This window comes from Erythrolamprus reginae, chromosome 11 (assembly GCF_031021105.1).
Source record: "Erythrolamprus reginae isolate rEryReg1 chromosome 11, rEryReg1.hap1, whole genome shotgun sequence".
NCBI lineage: Eukaryota > Metazoa > Chordata > Lepidosauria > Squamata > Dipsadidae > Erythrolamprus > Erythrolamprus reginae.
This window is the reverse complement of record NC_091960.1, coordinates 29,797,903-29,816,012: the sequence shown is the minus strand read 5'-3', so window position 1 is coordinate 29,816,012 and position 18,110 is coordinate 29,797,903. Positions and strand designations below refer to the sequence as shown.

The 18,110-nt window shown below is 37.2% G+C and overlaps 2 protein-coding genes across 3 annotated transcripts; one reads left to right on the top strand and one right to left on the bottom strand.

Moving 5' to 3' along the window:
• SRSF10 (serine and arginine rich splicing factor 10) lies at positions 1 to 12,061 on the top strand. 2 transcript variants are annotated; one of them, XM_070764119.1, is made up of 6 exons: positions 1 to 305; positions 2,098 to 2,202; positions 4,803 to 4,906; positions 9,839 to 9,998; positions 10,248 to 10,298; positions 10,435 to 12,061. In XM_070764119.1, the coding sequence occupies exons 1-6, from the start codon at positions 241 to 243 to the stop codon at positions 10,724 to 10,726; spliced, it is 777 nt and encodes a 258-aa protein (XP_070620220.1). In that variant the 5' UTR covers positions 1 to 240; the 3' UTR covers positions 10,727 to 12,061. The 2 variants fall into 2 exon arrangements, with proteins under 2 accessions (XP_070620220.1, XP_070620219.1); XM_070764118.1 differs by having other exon boundaries at positions 10,245 to 10,298.
• A 1,828-nt stretch (positions 12,062 to 13,889) lies between these two features.
• On the bottom strand, positions 13,890 to 17,664 carry PNRC2 (proline rich nuclear receptor coactivator 2). The gene is made up of 2 exons (XM_070764120.1): positions 17,576 to 17,664; positions 13,890 to 16,417 (listed from the first exon to the last, which is right to left on the bottom strand). The coding sequence occupies exon 2, from the start codon at positions 16,397 to 16,399 to the stop codon at positions 15,983 to 15,985; it is 417 nt and encodes a 138-aa protein (XP_070620221.1). The 5' UTR covers positions 16,400 to 16,417; positions 17,576 to 17,664; the 3' UTR covers positions 13,890 to 15,982.
• Positions 17,665 to 18,110: the final 446 nt, after the last annotated feature.

Sequence of the window (18,110 nt, the reverse complement as noted above, 5' to 3'; positions counted from 1 at the left end):
GGCTCGACTGGGGGGCGGGAGAGAGCGCGAGACGCCATCCCTCCCGCCGTTTTGTGAGCGCGCGCGCGTGGTCCGACTCTCGCGAGAGTTCTCCACAAGGCGGTTACCCCGAGTCGTTCTGTCTTTCTCTCTGTGTGTGTCTCTTTCTCCTCAGTGCCGGGCCCGTTTGGATTCTTCTTAGCTTCGTCCTTCGTCTCTCGCCCTGCGGGCCGCTTCCCTTCCCTCCCCCCGGAAAGAACCATGTCTCGCTACTTGCGGCCGCCCAACACTTCGTTATTTGTGCGAAACGTGGCCGACGACACCAGGTGTGTGTGAACGAAAGGGAGGCGGGGAGGGAAAGAAAGGGAGGCGCGGAAGGCCTGAGGCGCCACCGTAGGCCCGGCTGCCTCGTTGTTTCCCGCGTGCCGGGCTTTGTCCTTGCGGGAGGGGGCTCCTTTGCTCCGTCAAGCCTTTTTGGAGAAGTCTTTTCGGTCGTTTTCCTCTCTTGTGGTCTCCTCAGCCGTCCTTCGCAGTCTCCCGTTAGATCGCCACTTGGGGCTCCTTTCATTTGTGTGCTAGCTTCTCTTTTTGGCGCCAAAAGAGACTTTTTTTAAAAAAACGAGTCGTGGTGTGTAAAATCGGTTAGCAAAACGACGAAACCGTTCTGGTTTTGAGAGAGGACTGGGAGTGGAAGGGTATTTTATTTATTTTACACCTTTTTCTTTCCCCTTGCCTGCGTTTTCTGCCAAGCTTCCCTTTTGTATTTTTATTCTTTTTTTTGCCATTTCCCCCCTTTTCGCAAGACACTGCTGTATGCTTGCTGTATCCACTGCTTCCTTTATTTGAATTTAACCTCATTAAAATGGCTCCTCGTTAATGATATTATATTCCAATTTTAGCACATTCCGAACTTGCCATTTTTTTCTTTAAATTTGCATTGCGTTTTGAGATTTATGTTGTTATATTATTTCCTGGTAGAATGATGGAAGGTCTTAAGCATAAAACGTATCAGGAGAGACTTAATGAACTCAATCTGTATAGTCTGGAGGACAGAAGGAAAAAGGGGGACATGATCGAAATATTTAAATATGTTAAAGGGTTAAATAAGGTTCAGGAAGGAAGTGTTTTTAATAGGAAAGTGAACACAAGAACAAGGGGCACAATCTGAAGTTAGTTGGGGGAAAGATCAAAAGCAACATAAGAAAATATTTTACTGAAAGAGTAGTAGATCCTTGGAACAAACTTCCAGCAGATGTGGTTGGTAAATCCACAGTAACTGAATTTAAACATATATCCATTCTAAGATAAAATACAGGAAATAGTATAAGGGCAGACTATAGATGGACCATGAGGTCTTTTTCTGCCCTCAGTCTTCTATGTTTCCTCAAGTTTTTCTCTCCTTACCCTTCCCAAGACTAAAGAATTTCAGAAATTATTTGAAATCATTATTGATGAAATTACTTGAAATCATCTATTGAAATGGCAAAGCTACGTTCCTCCCCAATGTTCTTTATCAATTTGCATCTAAGTAAATGATCAGGTTTTTTAAATTAAAGTTGGTGCATGAAGCCATGCAGTATTTTTATTTTTCAAACGTTTATTGTCAGTGCACAACCTACGGTATGTACGAGGAGCTTATAGTTTGTATATTTCCATGCACAAAATAAGTTGGGGTTGGGAAGTCCAATCAAATGTTTCCAGACCAGTCATGTGGGTTTCTGTTTAATCACAAACCACCTGAAATCAGCTATTCTGAACCAAGTCCTCTGAGAGGGGCAGCATAGAAGTCCAGTTAATAAATAAGACCTTTTGTATATCTCTGGCTTTGTAGCTATTGACAAGCTTGAATTTATTTTCTCCGAAGGTTACATTCTTAATATTTAGCATGAATGGCACATTGTGTTAGGTATTGCTACATTATATTCTATTAAAAATTGAGTTACTTCAAGATGACAAGGGAAAGTTTACAGCTGGGTTCATACTCTGCAACAAATAAGTGGGATGTACTTAGCAAAGTCATTAGGATTGACTGTTGTCCCCTCCCGTCCCCCAATTCTATATGGGTTGATCAGTAGTTATACACATAAGTATTTAAATTAACGTTAAGTCTCATTGCAGGTCTGAAGACTTACGTCGGGAATTTGGTCGATATGGTCCAATAGTTGATGTATATGTACCCTTGGATTTCTACACCCGCCGTCCAAGAGGATTTGCTTATGTTCAATATCCTTTCCTCAGATGACTGATTGGTGAGAAGGGTGTTGCCGTTTGAAATCAAGTTTGTGTATGAGGTAACAAACCTAAATGACAAGGCTGCTTTTTTATGTGTTATTTGTAATATGTTGTATGTGTTCCATTCCTCAGAAGATTAATGCATTAACAAATTTTCATACTTTGAAAACTTTAACTGTCAAAACTGTAGTCAATAATATATTGCATTATTTTAGCACAGGCCTCATATTTAGACTTGTGCTTTTAGTATGGAAATGGCATTTGCTGCCGCCTCCAAAGTGTATTATTGCAATTCAGCATATTGGGCATTTCTAGTAAATTTGTTGTTAATGCTTAGCAAAATGTGACTGATATTTTATTGTATATTTGATCAAGAACAGACTTGTATAAAATAAGGTGAAAATTCTTGCTCTGATTATTGTCCCCTAATTTACTGTCCTCTGTTGTTGCCTCAGAGTGTAAAGCTGTACAGTAATGGCGACCCCAAAGAAAAGCATGAAAGAACCTTTAGAGTAGAATTCAAGAATTAAGGCAAGTAGACAAGCCAAAGACCTCTTAAGGATCAGGCTTGAAGAGAAGGGAAAGTTTGGGAAAAGAAAATATAAAGAAAAGCTGGAAGAAGGACAAGCCATAATGGGAGAAAAAGCTTCGCTTTATCTACAAATGGGGGAAAAGGTTGTTTTGCAAAGTGTAAAGATAAAGCCATCTGTCACTTTTGACCAAGCATCTCAAGTCCTTCTGACAAGCACTTAAAGAGTTAAAGGTCAAGATGAAGTTGACTGGTAGCCAAGATAAAAGGAGCCTTACCTGATGTATCCTACAGAATAAGAACTATCCTCTTGCTGGTTGTGTAAGTGGTTAACCAATACTTTTTATTCTAATTTAGTTTAGCTATGGCCCTGTAATAACCATAATGTCTGTGCATTTAATTGAAAAGTACAATTTCAACTAAGCATTACTGATTTGAGATGAGGATATCTGTAATAAGGGGACCTTTGCTGCACAGGATATTTGTATTTGACACATAGGGACAATTAAGCTAACTTAGGGGCTTGTAATATGTAACAGTTTAATTTTCCAGCATATGTCTGTCATAAAATCATATATAATTTTGCAACGATTTATCTTATTAAATGAAAATGAGAATCATCAATACAGGCAGTCCCTGGGCTAAGAACATCCAACTTAAACACAACCTCTTGAGAGGAACAGGACACTTACAAAATGGCAGAAGTGTTACAAAATTGCTTATTATAGTATTTAAAAACGGCAGATGGTTGACTGGCAATATGATCTCATTCAAGTGGTGGACCCTGTTCTCCTTTGAACTGACAAACTGCAAAAGCTACAAAAAGATTTCATGAACATAACAAATAGCTGTATTTTTAATGTATTCCTTTCTTTAACCAGTTCTTGAAAGAATTGTGCAATTTTAGTAGAAGGAGAATACTGCCTATTTTTAATATATTCCTTTTTTTATCAGTTCTTGAAAGAATTGTGCAATTTTAGTAGAAGGAGAACACTGCCTATTTTTAATATATTCCTTTTTTTTAATCAGTTCTTGAAAGAATTGTGCAATTTTAGTAGAAGGAGAACACTGCCTATCATTTTGAGTTGGATCACTTTGCCTTCAGGACAGTGGGATTGAATTCCAGAGGATTCTCTTTGACTTGGGTTCTCCTTGCTGTCTTTGTCATAATTCAGTTTTGAAGTCATAATTTTAAACTTTACTAAAAAAAACCCTTCATAACCAACTTTGTTGTTCACCCCTAATAATCAGAAGCACAGGTACAATTGTCTGTTCCAACCTGAAAACAATTTGAGTTAAAGACATTCAGCTTCATTTAGCTTGCCTGTATTAGTTTCATCTGGAAAATGCTACACTATTACTATATTAAAGCTCTCTAAGAAATATACTTAACAGTGAGATATTTTTAAAATATTGGTAGATAAAACATGACATTAAGAATCCAGTTTTTTAAAAAATAAAAAGTTTGAGGCAAATGCAAATTAACTTTACTGATATCAACAATCTTTGTTATGCTGTAGAACAGTGATGGTGAACCTTTTTTCTCTCGGGTGCCGAAAGAGCATGCGCATGCGCTGTCATGTGTACATGAGTGCCCACACCCATAATTCAATGTCTGGGAGGGTGAAAAGCTTCCCCCGCCTGGTGGCTCAGAGGCTGGAAACGGTCTGTTTCCCAACTTTTGGTAGGTCCAGTAGGTTCTTGTTTCACCCTCCTCAGGCTCCAAAGGCTTGGGGGAGGGTAAAAACACTCCCCCATCCACCGGAGGCTCTCTAGAAGCCAAAAATGCCCTCTCAGAACCTCTGTGCAAGCCAAAAATCATTTGGCTGACATACATATGCATGTTGGAGTTGAGCTAGGACAACAGCTTGTGTGTCAGCAGATATGGCTCTGTGTGCCACCTGTGGCACCCATGCCATAGGTTCGCCATCACTGCTGTAGAACATACAAAAAATGAGGACAAGTTAGTTGCAAGGCTGTAATGGCATTATGGGAAAATAATAATTTACTACTTATATAGTTGCAAATACTTCAAATTCCCAAGTACCTTAACATCTAGCACATTTGAAGATGTCCGGGATGCTGAAGATGCTCTTCATAATTTGGACCGGAAATGGATTTGTGGCCGCCAAATAGAAATCCAGTTTGCTCAAGGAGATCGGAAAAGTATGTACTGCATTTATATTTAAGTAAAGTTTGTCAGAAAAGTAATACTGAAACAACACATAGATCTGTATGAATTATTCTGTCATAGCTACAATACACAATAAACTTATATCCTCTATACAAATTATCGAAATGTCATGTTTGCTATTTACTGTTAAATGATCTGTTAAAAATTATGTAATATTCTGATTAGAAAGAGTGTTAGTTTTACCTGATATGCTTCTTTTCAATGTACTACTGGAGAATCCAAAGTATGGGTATTGCTCCACCTTCTTCCTTTTGGGGACTGAATCCATTGAGCTTTCTGACACAGCTGTCCTGGTTACCCCCCAATTTTGATGAAGATTGAGCAGATGACTTGCTGTTCTCTGATCTTGATGTCCACTCCTGTACTTTGGACCAGACAGTCATCAGGGTAGGGTTGTATTCTCCAGCAGTACATTGAGCAGAAGGGTATCAGGTAAGACTAACGCTCTTTCTTCGATGTACTGCCTTGAGAATCCAAAGTATGGGACATATCGAAGCCAGCATGTCCTAAGGAGGAGCCTTGTCATTGCAGTGCTCTTACTACCTAGGGTAGAAGGTTGGTATGATACAAACAGTGACTCCATTTTTCTCAGAGGAGCTGTTCTTTTTATGTAAAGGTGAAGTGCCCTCCTGACATCCAAGGTCTGCCCCTTCCTTTCTAGTTCATGTTTTGAGCTCGGGCAGAACTCCGACAATATGATTTCTTGTGCTCTATGGAAACAGGAATTAATCTTGGGTAAAAAATGAAGGCTCCAGTCACAGTATTACCCTATCTGGATGGAATATACACAGGTCCTCCCTTATGAAAAGGGCTGCCAGTTCCAAAATTCACCTGGCCAAAGTAATTGTCACAAGGAACACTGCCTTGCATGCAAGGTATTGCAGACTAGCCTCAATGGTTCAAAGGGGTTTAGGGAGATTGTCTGCAGGACCTTGGATAGATGCCTGGGGGTGGGTGGGGGGTACCTGTGTACTACCAGTGGTTTCAAATTGGTTGCTCCCTTAATGAAGATGCGCAAGGGAGTCTAGATCCCTGCATGACAACACTGAAGCTAGCGCTGCAATGCACCAGAGCCCCCTGGCTGAAGCATATCTTCTCTTGAAAGGTCCTCCACAGTCTGGTTATCAACAGATTGACCAGATCTGCAAACCACAGCCTCCTGGGCCAGGGGGGAGCTACAAATAATACTTCCCCCTTCTCCAACCCCTTCCTGATTATCTTCAGGATTACTGGAAGAGGGCAAGATGTACAGGACTCCTTTTGGCCACAGGGTTCAGAGTGCTTTGGTTTCCTCTGCTACCAGATTTACGAACCTGGAGTAAAATCTCAGTAGCTAGCTGTTTGATTTGGTGAACAGGTCCAGGACTGGGTTCCTGTTCTGTTATTTCCTTGAATAGTTTCAGATGCAAGCGCTACTCCACGTGATCAGTTGTGGTCCTGCTTAATCAGTCTGCCTGGACATTCATTTTTCCTGAAACATGCTCTGCTCTGATGGAGAGAAGATGCTTCTTCACCCAGAGGCCCAACTGTTCCCTCTCATTTGAGAGCTCTGGAATGTGTGCCCCTTGACAGTTGGTGTGAGCCTTTGTGGCTACATTGTCTTCGGGAGAAGGGCAGCATACAAATCTAATAAATATAAATATATATCCTGTCTTGAAATTGGTTCCCTCTGGTAACTAATTGGGGAGACTCAAATGACCCTCATCCCTGACAGTCTCCAAATGTCCTAAGGGATAGATGATTTCCTTTGCTCCAGGGAACTATAGAACCGGGGTGACAGCAGGTAGAGTGCTATACTGCAGGCCACTGAAGCTGACTGTAGATCTGAAGGTCAGCGGTTCAAATCTCATCACCGGCTCAAGGTTGACTCATCCTTCCATCCTTCCGAGGTGGATAAAATGAGGACCTGGATTGTGGGGGGCATAGGCTGGCTCTGTTAAAAAGTCCTATTGCTAACATGTTGTAAGCCGCCCTGAGTCTAAGGAGAAGGGCGGCATTAAAAAACTGAATGAATAAATAAATACCTCTGCTGAATCCCTACACTCTTAATGTCTTCTAGCCTTTGAAATCTCCCTTCCCAAGGCATTCTTCCTTCTGAGGGCATCCCACTCCTCAACTTTAGAAATCCTTCTCTCTGCAGCTATTTCTCTACTGTCCCATCTTTGGAGCTGCAGGACTTCTTTGTTCTATCTGGGGAAGTACTGAAACACCCACCCACCCCCTCTCATGTGAGCCATCTTGTGGCTATCTGATGCAGCAGTAGTCTCCATCCTTGGATGTGCTGGGGATTTCCCAGACCCCTGCTGGGGAGGCACCAAGATGTCTGTTGAGAGGCCTGGCAACTTCAACTCTTCCAGGAAGGAGCTGGAAATGGCGGCTGGCTGAGTAACTTTAATCTCTTGTTGCTGATATGGCTGTCCATCAGGTCAACTTGCCAGCATTAAAGTTTTAGCTATTGTGCCCTGGAAACCCACTGTATCTCACCTGTATTTGTTGGGCCGGTATACCCTGCTAACTCATTGCAGCCACTACTAGATTAGACCAATAGCCAGCTGGTGCCTTCTAGCGTTGGCTTGCTCTTCCTGGGTGGCAGCACCCTTCCAGGATCTCTCCAGCACCAAACAAGCAAAGTAATCCAAGCCATGAGGCTGCAGTGCTCTTCAAAGCTGCCTCTGTGCTAATTAGCTGTTGTTTGGTTTCCCTGCTGTACAGCTGACTCCAGAAACAATTTAATTACCTGTCTTTCTAGCCCAGAAACCTTGCTTCCTTCTCAAACTCCAGTCTGCCATTTTTCTCTGCTTTTCTTAAAGGGGCAGGCTGTGCCTGTTTTCAAACCCAAGAGGTTGAATCAGGCTGCTAATATGTCCATTAAACTCTTTTCCTGCTCTGTGAATCCAAAGAATATCTCCTTTCAATAGCTCAACAGCCCCCCCCCCCCCCACACACACACACATTTCATGTAAGACCAAATCAAAACTGGGAGGTAACCAGGACAAGTGTGGCAGAAAGCTCAATGGATTCACTCACCAAAAGGAAGAAGGCGGAGCAATACCCATACTTTGGATTTTTAAGGCAGTACATCTGAGAATGGATGATACCTGCAAAATTTACAAGAATATATATTAAAAATGAGGGATCGGGTGGGCACAAATAATTGATGGGAATGCTTATCATGAGCAGTCAGCTGGGTTACATGGACTTTTCCAAATCAATATGAAAATACTAGTTAAATATAGATACAACTCAATAAGAGTAGAAAAATTCTCCTCATGGCATTATTAGTCTTTTTATATCCGTTTAGTGTAATTTTATACATAAGTCGGTCAGCTGCTATGGAAGTTGGTTTGAGATATGTACAAATTATATACAAATATTGCCCCACTTAACAAACTTTTTTTATCACTAGCTGTCTGAATACAGGATATAGTGGCAGCTTCATAAGTCTTAGAAAAAGTAAAACAATGTCTCATTTGATTATTACTTGTATTGGAGACCAAAAGGAAACACCAGGGTTTTGACTAGATTAGGGAGTCATCAAAACCTTCATAGTAGAAAGTAGTGGCAATTTGGATGGATGGATGGATAGATAGGAAGGAAAGAAAGAATTTGGTCTGCTTTCAATTGACAACTACTTTTTAACAAAATGAAGAAACATTCTTCCCCACCAATGTGACTCACATTTAGATTTTCATTCCCCATTTTTTCACCTATGTAATCATACCAGGTTACCTTAACTGCTACTGCAGTTAATATCAAATAATGATTGTTAAAAAGTTCATCCAAAGAAGAAAGAAGCCCCCAGAAAAGGTTTGCACAAGGAACAGAACACATTGATAATAATTTCAGAGCAGATTCTCAATCTGAAATTAAGATTCATTCAGCACAATTTAATTGTAATTCACATAACTAAGGATTTGCAAAACAGATCTATCATGGCCACCGGTTTGATTGTCTATAGAAGATGATTTGAGAAATTCATAGTTAAAACTCAGCACTTATTGTTTGTAATCAATTTCATACATACTATTCCTCTAAATATATGTTGTAACTTATTAGGATCTGTTGCAGATGTTTTGTAGACATCTGGCCATTGAAGAAGCAAAATATTAAGATTACCAAAATACAGGTAGTCCTCGTTTAATGGCCATAATTGGGACTGGTAACTTGGTAAGCAACATAACATGTTCATTAAGCAAGATACTGCGTAACTGCAGTACAGCCTTATTTTTTCTGCAGTCACTAAGCAAATCACAGATTGTTAAGATATCACATGACGGGGTGTTGCAACATTTATAAGTGAGGAATGATTGTAAAGTTATTTTTCAGGGTTGTCATAACTGCAACCGCTAAACAGGGCATTAAACAAGGACTATCCATACTTGATCTGACTGAGAATGGTTTTTAGGAGAATGCAGAACTATGATTTTAAGAAAAAATAAAATAAAACAAAGGTTAGATAAGTAAAGCAATAAATAATGTAACAAGAGAAAACAGATTTGAAAATACCTTGTGACAAAGATAAGGGAGATAGATGCAGAGAATAAATAGACATGCCATTTTTAATGGAACTTTCAAAAGAACAGAAGAGCCGAATAAGTTACAGATAAGCGCTTCTACTCTTCAGTGTGCAGTTATTGGGATGTAATAAATACTAAGCTTAAACATTAATACAAGTTAGTTACAAATCAATAAGAAAAGGGGCTAATATAAAAAATCAAGCCCTCAGTTGATTTTTCTGTTGAGCTTTTCTTGAATTGAGAAGAAATGGAGATCATACCCACTTAAATGTGTTCAATGCCAATCCTAGTTGGACTTTCAGTATCCAGCCTTTATAGAAGTCAAATAAAAGAAGTATTGTATTAAATATTAATGTTTAATTTAAAATGTTTATTTTTTCCCTACAGCACCAAACCAAATGAAAGCTAAGGAAGGAAGAAATGTGTACAGCTCATCTCGTTATGATGATTATGACAGATACCGCCGTTCAAGAAGTCGCAGTTATGAAAGGCGGTCAAGAAGCCGTTCTTTTGATTACAACTATCGCAGATCTTATAGTCCTAGAAAGTAAGTGTTGTACCTTGACCTATGCTGACCTGTAATGAAGAGGAAACTCATTGACTGTCTGACACCTAGATTCCAAGTCACCTTAGCAGTAACATGCATGGAAGTTGTTATACCTTGCATGAACTATGAGAAATAGTGCATCCCTGAAGAAAAAAGAAATATTGCAACTGAAGAATCTTTAGTTGGGGGTGTGAGTAATTCTAAAGGTATATGCCACTGTTTACTTTTTCTCATGTACCTTTTTAGCAGTAGACCTGCTGGAAGACATCGCCGTAGCAGAAGTCGGTCAGATAATGATAGGTAAACATTCTTTTATATAACACATTCAAAATCAGAAAAGCCTGTGCCTGCAACAATAAGCCATTTTAATGTGAGATAATACACCACCTAATGAGCTTGAACATATTCAAATGTATTATCTTCCTCTTTCTGATAGGTTCAAACACCGTAACACATCTTTTTCAAGGTCAAAGTCCAATTCAAGATCACGATCTAAGTCACCAGCCAAAAAAGAAATGAAGGCTAAATCACGGTCTAGGTCTACATCTCGCACTAAATCTAGAGACAACTCTAAAATGGATTCTAAGGCACATTATAAGTCCAGCTCAAGACTTGAAAAAGAATCAAGGAAAAATGAATCAGCTAGATCCAAATCGCAGTCAAGATCGCAGTCTAGATCTAGATCTAAATCCAGATCCTGGGCTAGTCCCAAATCCAGTGGCCACTAAACAATGTACTTTGTTTTTAGGCATGTATCATCTAGATAAACAATTGAGTTATGATGTTGCAACATTGCTTTAAAATAATTTTGTTAGTTCTCCCTGGAGCAGGCAATTATTACTATTAAAAATACAATACAGATAATCTTACACAATAGAGTCCACTTTGTTAAACGTCTTGGGCAGCTACTAAGATTCTTGTGTTTCTATGTATATTTTTGTATTTAAAAAAAATAGGTCTTATGCTTCAAATATCAATGGTATCTTGATCATCACGGTTTACACTATTGCTTAATTTCTGCTGTATAACCAGCAGATTGAGCAGTTTTGCTGTAGTGACTAAGCTAAAAAATGTCAAGACTCAAAAAGGGTTGTAAAGGCTTGCTTGTCGTGGACACTTGTGCCAAAATGGTTGGCTCTTTGGGCATCTGAAAGACATTGAAATACCAATAACGTCTGAACTGATGGTCTTGAGAATAAATCAGAAAAAGCAGAAATTACTCAAAATGATCTACTGTGGATTTGTGGATCCAGGTGCTTTGTCCCAATACATTAACCTCCAAAAATAAAATATTCAGTTAAATTGTTAGGTAAATATATGTATGCAATATGGCAGGCTTTGAGGTTTAGTGAGCGAATTCCATAAAGCATTTTGTTGTATTAAATTAACATTCAGATTGCATGATGTATAAACTAAACCTCAACACGAAAGTTTTTATAAGTACTTTGCTTACCTATTTAGTGTACCAGGTTTTTGTTAGTAGCATTTCTAAATAGAAGTGACAGTCTTGAGTTTATACATCAATGTAACTTTCTCTTCAGATCAGGAAGGTTAGTTATTCAATATATGTAGTTTTTGCTTTTGGTAATATTGTTTAGGCTGGAAAGTTGCCCTGGTATAATCTCAAAAGTATTCCCTGGAAGACCATAATATTGTATTAAGAACATACCGGTAGCTTTTCTGTTGGAAGAATGAAAGTCAGCATCAAACTTGAAAGGCTCTCTACTTCTGTTTAGCAGGAAAATTTAATACCAATGAACCCGTTTCTGTAAAGCGCTAGTTTCAGATTTATGCTCTAGCTATTCATATACAGTAAGCTGCTCAGAAGTAGACACCTTTTAAAATGCAGACTGTTCAATAAGCTGAAGGAGTGATTCTAGAATCTGTATATTTGATAGTAATTTTTGTTTATTACTAAAAGTTAATGTCCTGCTATGCAATCATTTTTTGCTTTTTTTAAAGAGTTCTTCCTAATGTAGTTTAAAACAAAGTATAAAATTGTGTTACTGTGCAGCTCTGGTCAGAAGAAACTTGTGCAAATAAACTTTATATTTTCTTTCTTATAGAGGCTTCCAAAAGAAGTATTTTATATGGGGTTTTTAAAAAAATACTTGGTATTAATATATCTTTGTTTTGATTAGGAGGACCCTCTTATATTTTGCTTGCTGTAAATCTAGCACACAAACTAATTAAAAAAAGAAGTAGAAACACAGAAATTAATCTACTGTAGTTTTAACAAGTATTGTTTGAGGATGGATACGTTCATACTTAATAAATGGGAAAACCAACGCTGCTTGTTCAATGCAGGAGCAGTAATTATTTAAGACCTTCATTAGCCAATGAGAAAGACAAGTCTGAAATATTTTGTGATGCCAGAGCAAATTCTGCCTTTGAGATTGAGCCCTGAAGCAGCTATATAAATACTTTATTGGTTTGTGTAACTCATCAATAATAAAAAGGTGAGAACTTACACTAATTTATGCAGTTTTTTTAATTAAATTTGCCTTTTCAGAAAAAAATCATCCATGTGAAATGAAATAATAGGCCAATGGAAGTTTCCCTCTATCAAGATGTTGCAATTATACCATGTTCTTAACCATATGAAATTTTTGACATCCAAAACAAGTCCATATGACTTTGAATGTTGAACTATTGGTGGTGCTTGTACAAGATATCTAAGTTGCAAAACAACTAAAATTCTTTATGAATATTTTAATTTTTTTTAAACCATCTCATTCAATTCAGTTAGCACAATATAGCCAACTAGTACCTATTTGTCTAACCGGGTTTTTTTGTATGAGTCATTCTTATGCAGCAGATATATTTCATACTGTAATCAGTTTAAATCAGAATTAAAATTCATGTATCCAATCAAATTAGATACCTTTAAACAGTACACAGTGCTTATTTGGTCAGTACGTCCAGTGTACTGTAATGTAGTAATATACAAAAAACTAATTTGCTCCCATTGCTTAGATAGGGTTAATCATAACCACCTTGCACCCAACTTCACATATTTTTTAACATGATTCACAGAACAATGTTAAAGCCTCTGCTTTACAAATAAAAAAATCTTCCATCTAAAGATTTGTACTGAAAAAACTATTGGGTGGTGCTTGTACAAGAAAGTTGCTTACTTGCCAGCTATCTGCAGCTGTTCAAAAATAGAATTCATGCACGTTTGCTTTTATCTCTTCAACCTCATGTCTTTTAGAACTATGGACAAGATGCCCCTTAATGTTTATTGTATATTCTATCCTGGGCCTACACAGATTGAAAACAAAGGAATCCACACACTGATATTTTAAGTCAAACTTTTTATATAGAAAGCAGCATTTATACAAGCTAAATTCATGTGTGTGAAGTCATCTTGGCAGCTTCTCAGTGAAAGGATCTGCTGCCGAAAATGAAAGCTAATTTGTGCCTTCCTTTATGAGATAGAGTCGTTTCACTGACTTACATGTACAGCTTCCCAGACTGCAGACAAGATACTTTTACTCCAAGGATTTTAACTGAGAAAAAACAGTTGGCTAGCGTAACCCCTAGAATTAACAAACTACAGACTACTTCCTTTTCCCATAAAAGTATTCTTGCCTTTTTCTTAGTCTTATCCAAGAAAGGCTCATAATCTTCCTCCTCTAAGTCAGAACCTACTGTCATTAGCATATCTGCCAACTCTGGTGGTCCTCCAGGTTCATCCAGGTCTATTTCTCGCTCAACTCTGACTCAACTGGCAAAACCACTGGCCCAGGGTACCAAGATGGGCCTGGCTCATCCTCTTCAGAATCTATCATTCCCAGAGTTGGTCAAGGACCACTCAACACTATACTGTATATGCTTTTTTTTAATGTGAAAAGAATACTATAAATAAAGTTGCAAGTCAACACACTGTTGGGGAGAAAAGGTTAAGGGTTTTTATTTAAAATTTGTTTCAAATTCATATCTTAAGTATATCAAGCATAGAATTTAGTATCAAAATTACATCTGGGATACAAAGATTTTCAAATGTCTGGGATACATTTGGGACAAAGGGTAATATTTTGAGAAAGTTGTCCAATCTCTTATTTGGAAATATTTTAAATGTTCTGATGGTTGCTAAAACATTTTGAATATATATGTAGATAAAATGTGCAACAATGTACAGCCAAATACCCCTCACAATATAAAAAACAAAACCTCATGGCAACTAAATATTTCATTACCATTGTTGGAAATTTAGCAACATTACACATTTTGCTATGTATAATGTTTTAAGTTTACACAATCTATTTACATAATCTATTTTTACCAAGATACATAGTGCCTAACACATCTGAAATTCTACCAAATTCTAACATTGCTGCTTCTAAGAAGAGTTCAGACACACAAGTCAAAAAATAATTATAATGGTATATAATGAAATACTTTTTAAACAAATGGCAGCATATAAAACAGCTAAGAAAAGTGCTACAATATAATTCATAGTTTAAAAACAAACACTTGTAAAAACATTTTATTATATATCTTGACAAATACGAGATGGGGTTTTGGCATTTTGGACACTGGAATTTGTAATACTTTGTTTCTCTGCTAAAAGTACTTTATATATCCAAAATGAAAGCAACCATCAGTGTACATTACAACTGTTCTCAACAGTTCTAATATGCTGGAATTGAGGTTTCACTGAAATGCAATCTTGCAAGCCCAGTCCTAAACACACTTGGATGGAGTTTTCCAACAAAGTATTAGGACTGAAATCTAAAGAGTGCATTTACTGAATTAAGATTTTTCTCTTCATTAAACAACTGCGCCCTTAACGTCAAAAAGACGCTTTTAACTTTAAAAATGGTACTTTCTACCAAGTTAAATCTAAATTCTTATCTAAACAGACACAGGCTGAGCACATTCTTTCACTGATATTCAAGTGCAATAGCATAGATATGTGCTTTCAAAGGGTTTTTTTTAGCATTTTTTTTAATAAAAATCATGCCATGTATTTAACATGGACTTGTTTACATTCAGCAGTTTTGTACTAAAATAGTTTTTTTTGGCAGGAAAGCCCACAATAAATTTACATATGCTACAAGTTTTACATTTATTTACATGGCTCTTCCTTTCCTCAGTAAAAGATGTTTTTACAATTGTCAAATTCTTCAAACAATTTCACATAATAGATTACCCTATTATACACTGGCCTTAGTAGTTCAGTTTCAGCAAAACATACAGAATGTATATCAAAAAAGATGAAATTCACTGAAGAGAAAAAGATACTAAAAGCTTTTGGCAGTACCAGTTATTACAAACATTCAAGTTGGCACATTTTTGAGTATCACCTTTCAATTATTGTAAGGATTGTATAAGAATTATAGATTAATAATGAAAATAATTGGCATGCAATTAAACAAGGATTTATATAGGTTGGCATTTCAAATCCAAATTTTGGATTTCAAGTCCCAAGCCTTTGAATGGATATTTGTTTGCCCAACCTATCAGTTCAGTGATAGAAAAATAAGTTATTTAAAGAAATTAAGTTGATTTTTAGAACCATTTGGGATAAGAGCTCAAAAACATCTCATTTTGAATACTTACAGAATTTCATAGTATAGGGAATAATTACATTTTACAAATACATTGCTAGTGGTTAGAAATTTGTTTGGCTTGTATTATTGCATCCCAAAAGACATACTGTCAAGCACACTTTTCTGAGAATGAACTATCAATACAATTTGTATAGAGAACAATGATAGATTTTGTCTAGGCTATCGAATTATTTTAACGATGCATCTGCAGGACATAAAAGTGGATACAGTGCACAATAACACCCAAAAGCGAACTATTTAATTATGAATACTTCCAAGGAGTGGCCCTTCACCATCATACACGATTCCATCTACTTTCCAACATGGTGACTTAGTTCTGCATGGTGTGCTTTTGTTTGAATTCTGGACTCCAAAATGGGATTCACACTGAAAACTGAAACTAGGAAGTGTCGTTTTCTATGGAACTTAAGCCTGTACTTTGAGCAAGGTCTTAAGTTGAAAAGTCATGATTTCTTTATCAGCAGGGTTAAATGAAACAGTTACCCAGTGGCTTGGTGGTTTAGGAAGAACACTTGGGGATGGCGGCTCACTGAATTTTGCTCCAGCATAGTTTTGGTTGGTTTGAGGCATGAAAAGTGAGTGGGATAAAGCTGGATTCCAAGTTTGGTTGGTTGGGAAATGCACTGTGGTTTTTCCTTCATTGTGCATGGCCTGCCATGCTACAGATGATGGGTTGCAGCCATGTCCTCTCTCTTTCTTGTGAATTTTCTTCATATGGGAATTCTGATCTTTACTCTTTTTTCTATTATTCAGTTGTTGATGGCTCTTGGTAGCATTTCTGGACTGGACAGAGGGAACACTGAATCTTTCTCCACCTCCCATCTTCAAGTTAAATGTCACCTATCCAGGGATTGGGAAGAGTCAAGAAAAGACAAAACATGTCAGGGAAAACCTAAGAAAATATGGCACATGATGTAACCATAATATTTTGTAAAAAAACAACAACAATGGCAATGCCAGAGTATATTCATATTGCAAAGGCAAGAATCAAATTAAGTCTTCAAATTATCCTGGTTCCATACAGACTGGGTTCTGAGTTACCATATTGACTATAAGCAAAATTTTGCTTAAAAGTGGTTTCAACAATATTTTGTATAATAGCATAATTTATTCAACACAAATACCTCTGGAGGTTTAGGATTGCTATGAAATTGAATTTCATAGTACACTGGCTTGTTTCATATACCCTAGTAAATTATGAATTTTTTTCCAATCATGGTCTATTAAATAAAGCATAACAGATTAGAAAACAGGACACGTAAGGGAGCTTTTCTGAAAAAACAATCTTTGAAACAACATTCCATCAGGTTTGATTTTTTTTTAATATTACCAACCTTTTCCCATTTCGGTAAAGGTGCACCTTCACTATAATAAACCAGCTGATTTAAATATTTGTTACGTTATCTGGCTGGCTTTTGTGCCTAACATTGAGACTAGAACTCAAGTTTCCTCAAATTTATATTGCAATTTTCCATGTAGAATACAACCTAAAGGAACAGCCAATCAGATATTTTAACAAGCTGTTAAAAGACACGTTAGTATTTAACTCCTTACTGGATTTTAAGATATAAAATAAACCATAAATTTTGGCTCAATTTATTTATTTTAAATATTTAGATATACACCCATCTATTCAACTCTGGGTAGCTCCCACTCAACAATTAAAACAACCTCAATAAAGAATGCATATATCTATTATAACCACAGGCATTAAAAACTTGGCACCAAAGTTAAGTTTCCAACATACTCAATAAATCCTCTTAGCCATCTCACCCTATCTCAGCTGTTGGAAAACCTGGAAAAATCAGGTCTTGAATGATTTTTAAAAGGCTAGGAAAATAGAGGCCTGCCAAACTTGAAAGGGGATGGGTGTTCCAGGGAAAAGGCAGATTCCTTAACTTCATTATTTCCTACACAAGGAATAAATCTTCCAAAGAAAAAACAATATATAAAGGAACCCTTCTTTTCCAGGGATACAATTTATGTGGTTCCATTTACCTTTCAGTTCTGTTTTCAGATTCCACAATGTCCACCTCCTGTCCTCTTTCTTGCTGCCAGACTTGAAAGAAAAGATGCTGACTTCTATTGGATCTCTTGTGGCTATGGATGGTAGTTCTCATGGGCTGCTTTGCCGTTTTCAGCCACAAAGCCGAGCCCAACATCAGATTCTCAGCACGTGGGCTTCAAGGATAGAAGTCCCAACTCTAAAATGAAATTTTAAATAGAAAATCAAAGAAAGTTCCCAATCCCAAAGGTGCTTTATTTTATTTTTTAAAAATACTTTTGTTTTACTTTGTTTACAGAGCTACGCTTTTTACAAAAGTGCCTTATAAGCAATGATTGGCAAAGACAAAATATAACCACCACCTGAATGCAAAAACTGATATAATGTTATAATACTGTACCACTCCTGATTTCAAAAAGTATCAAAAGTTTATTTTTATAACCTAAATTGGTGCAGATTATTAAATTGATAAATCACTAAAATAAATTCATGTGAAAATGCTATAAATATAATATATTTATAAGTCTG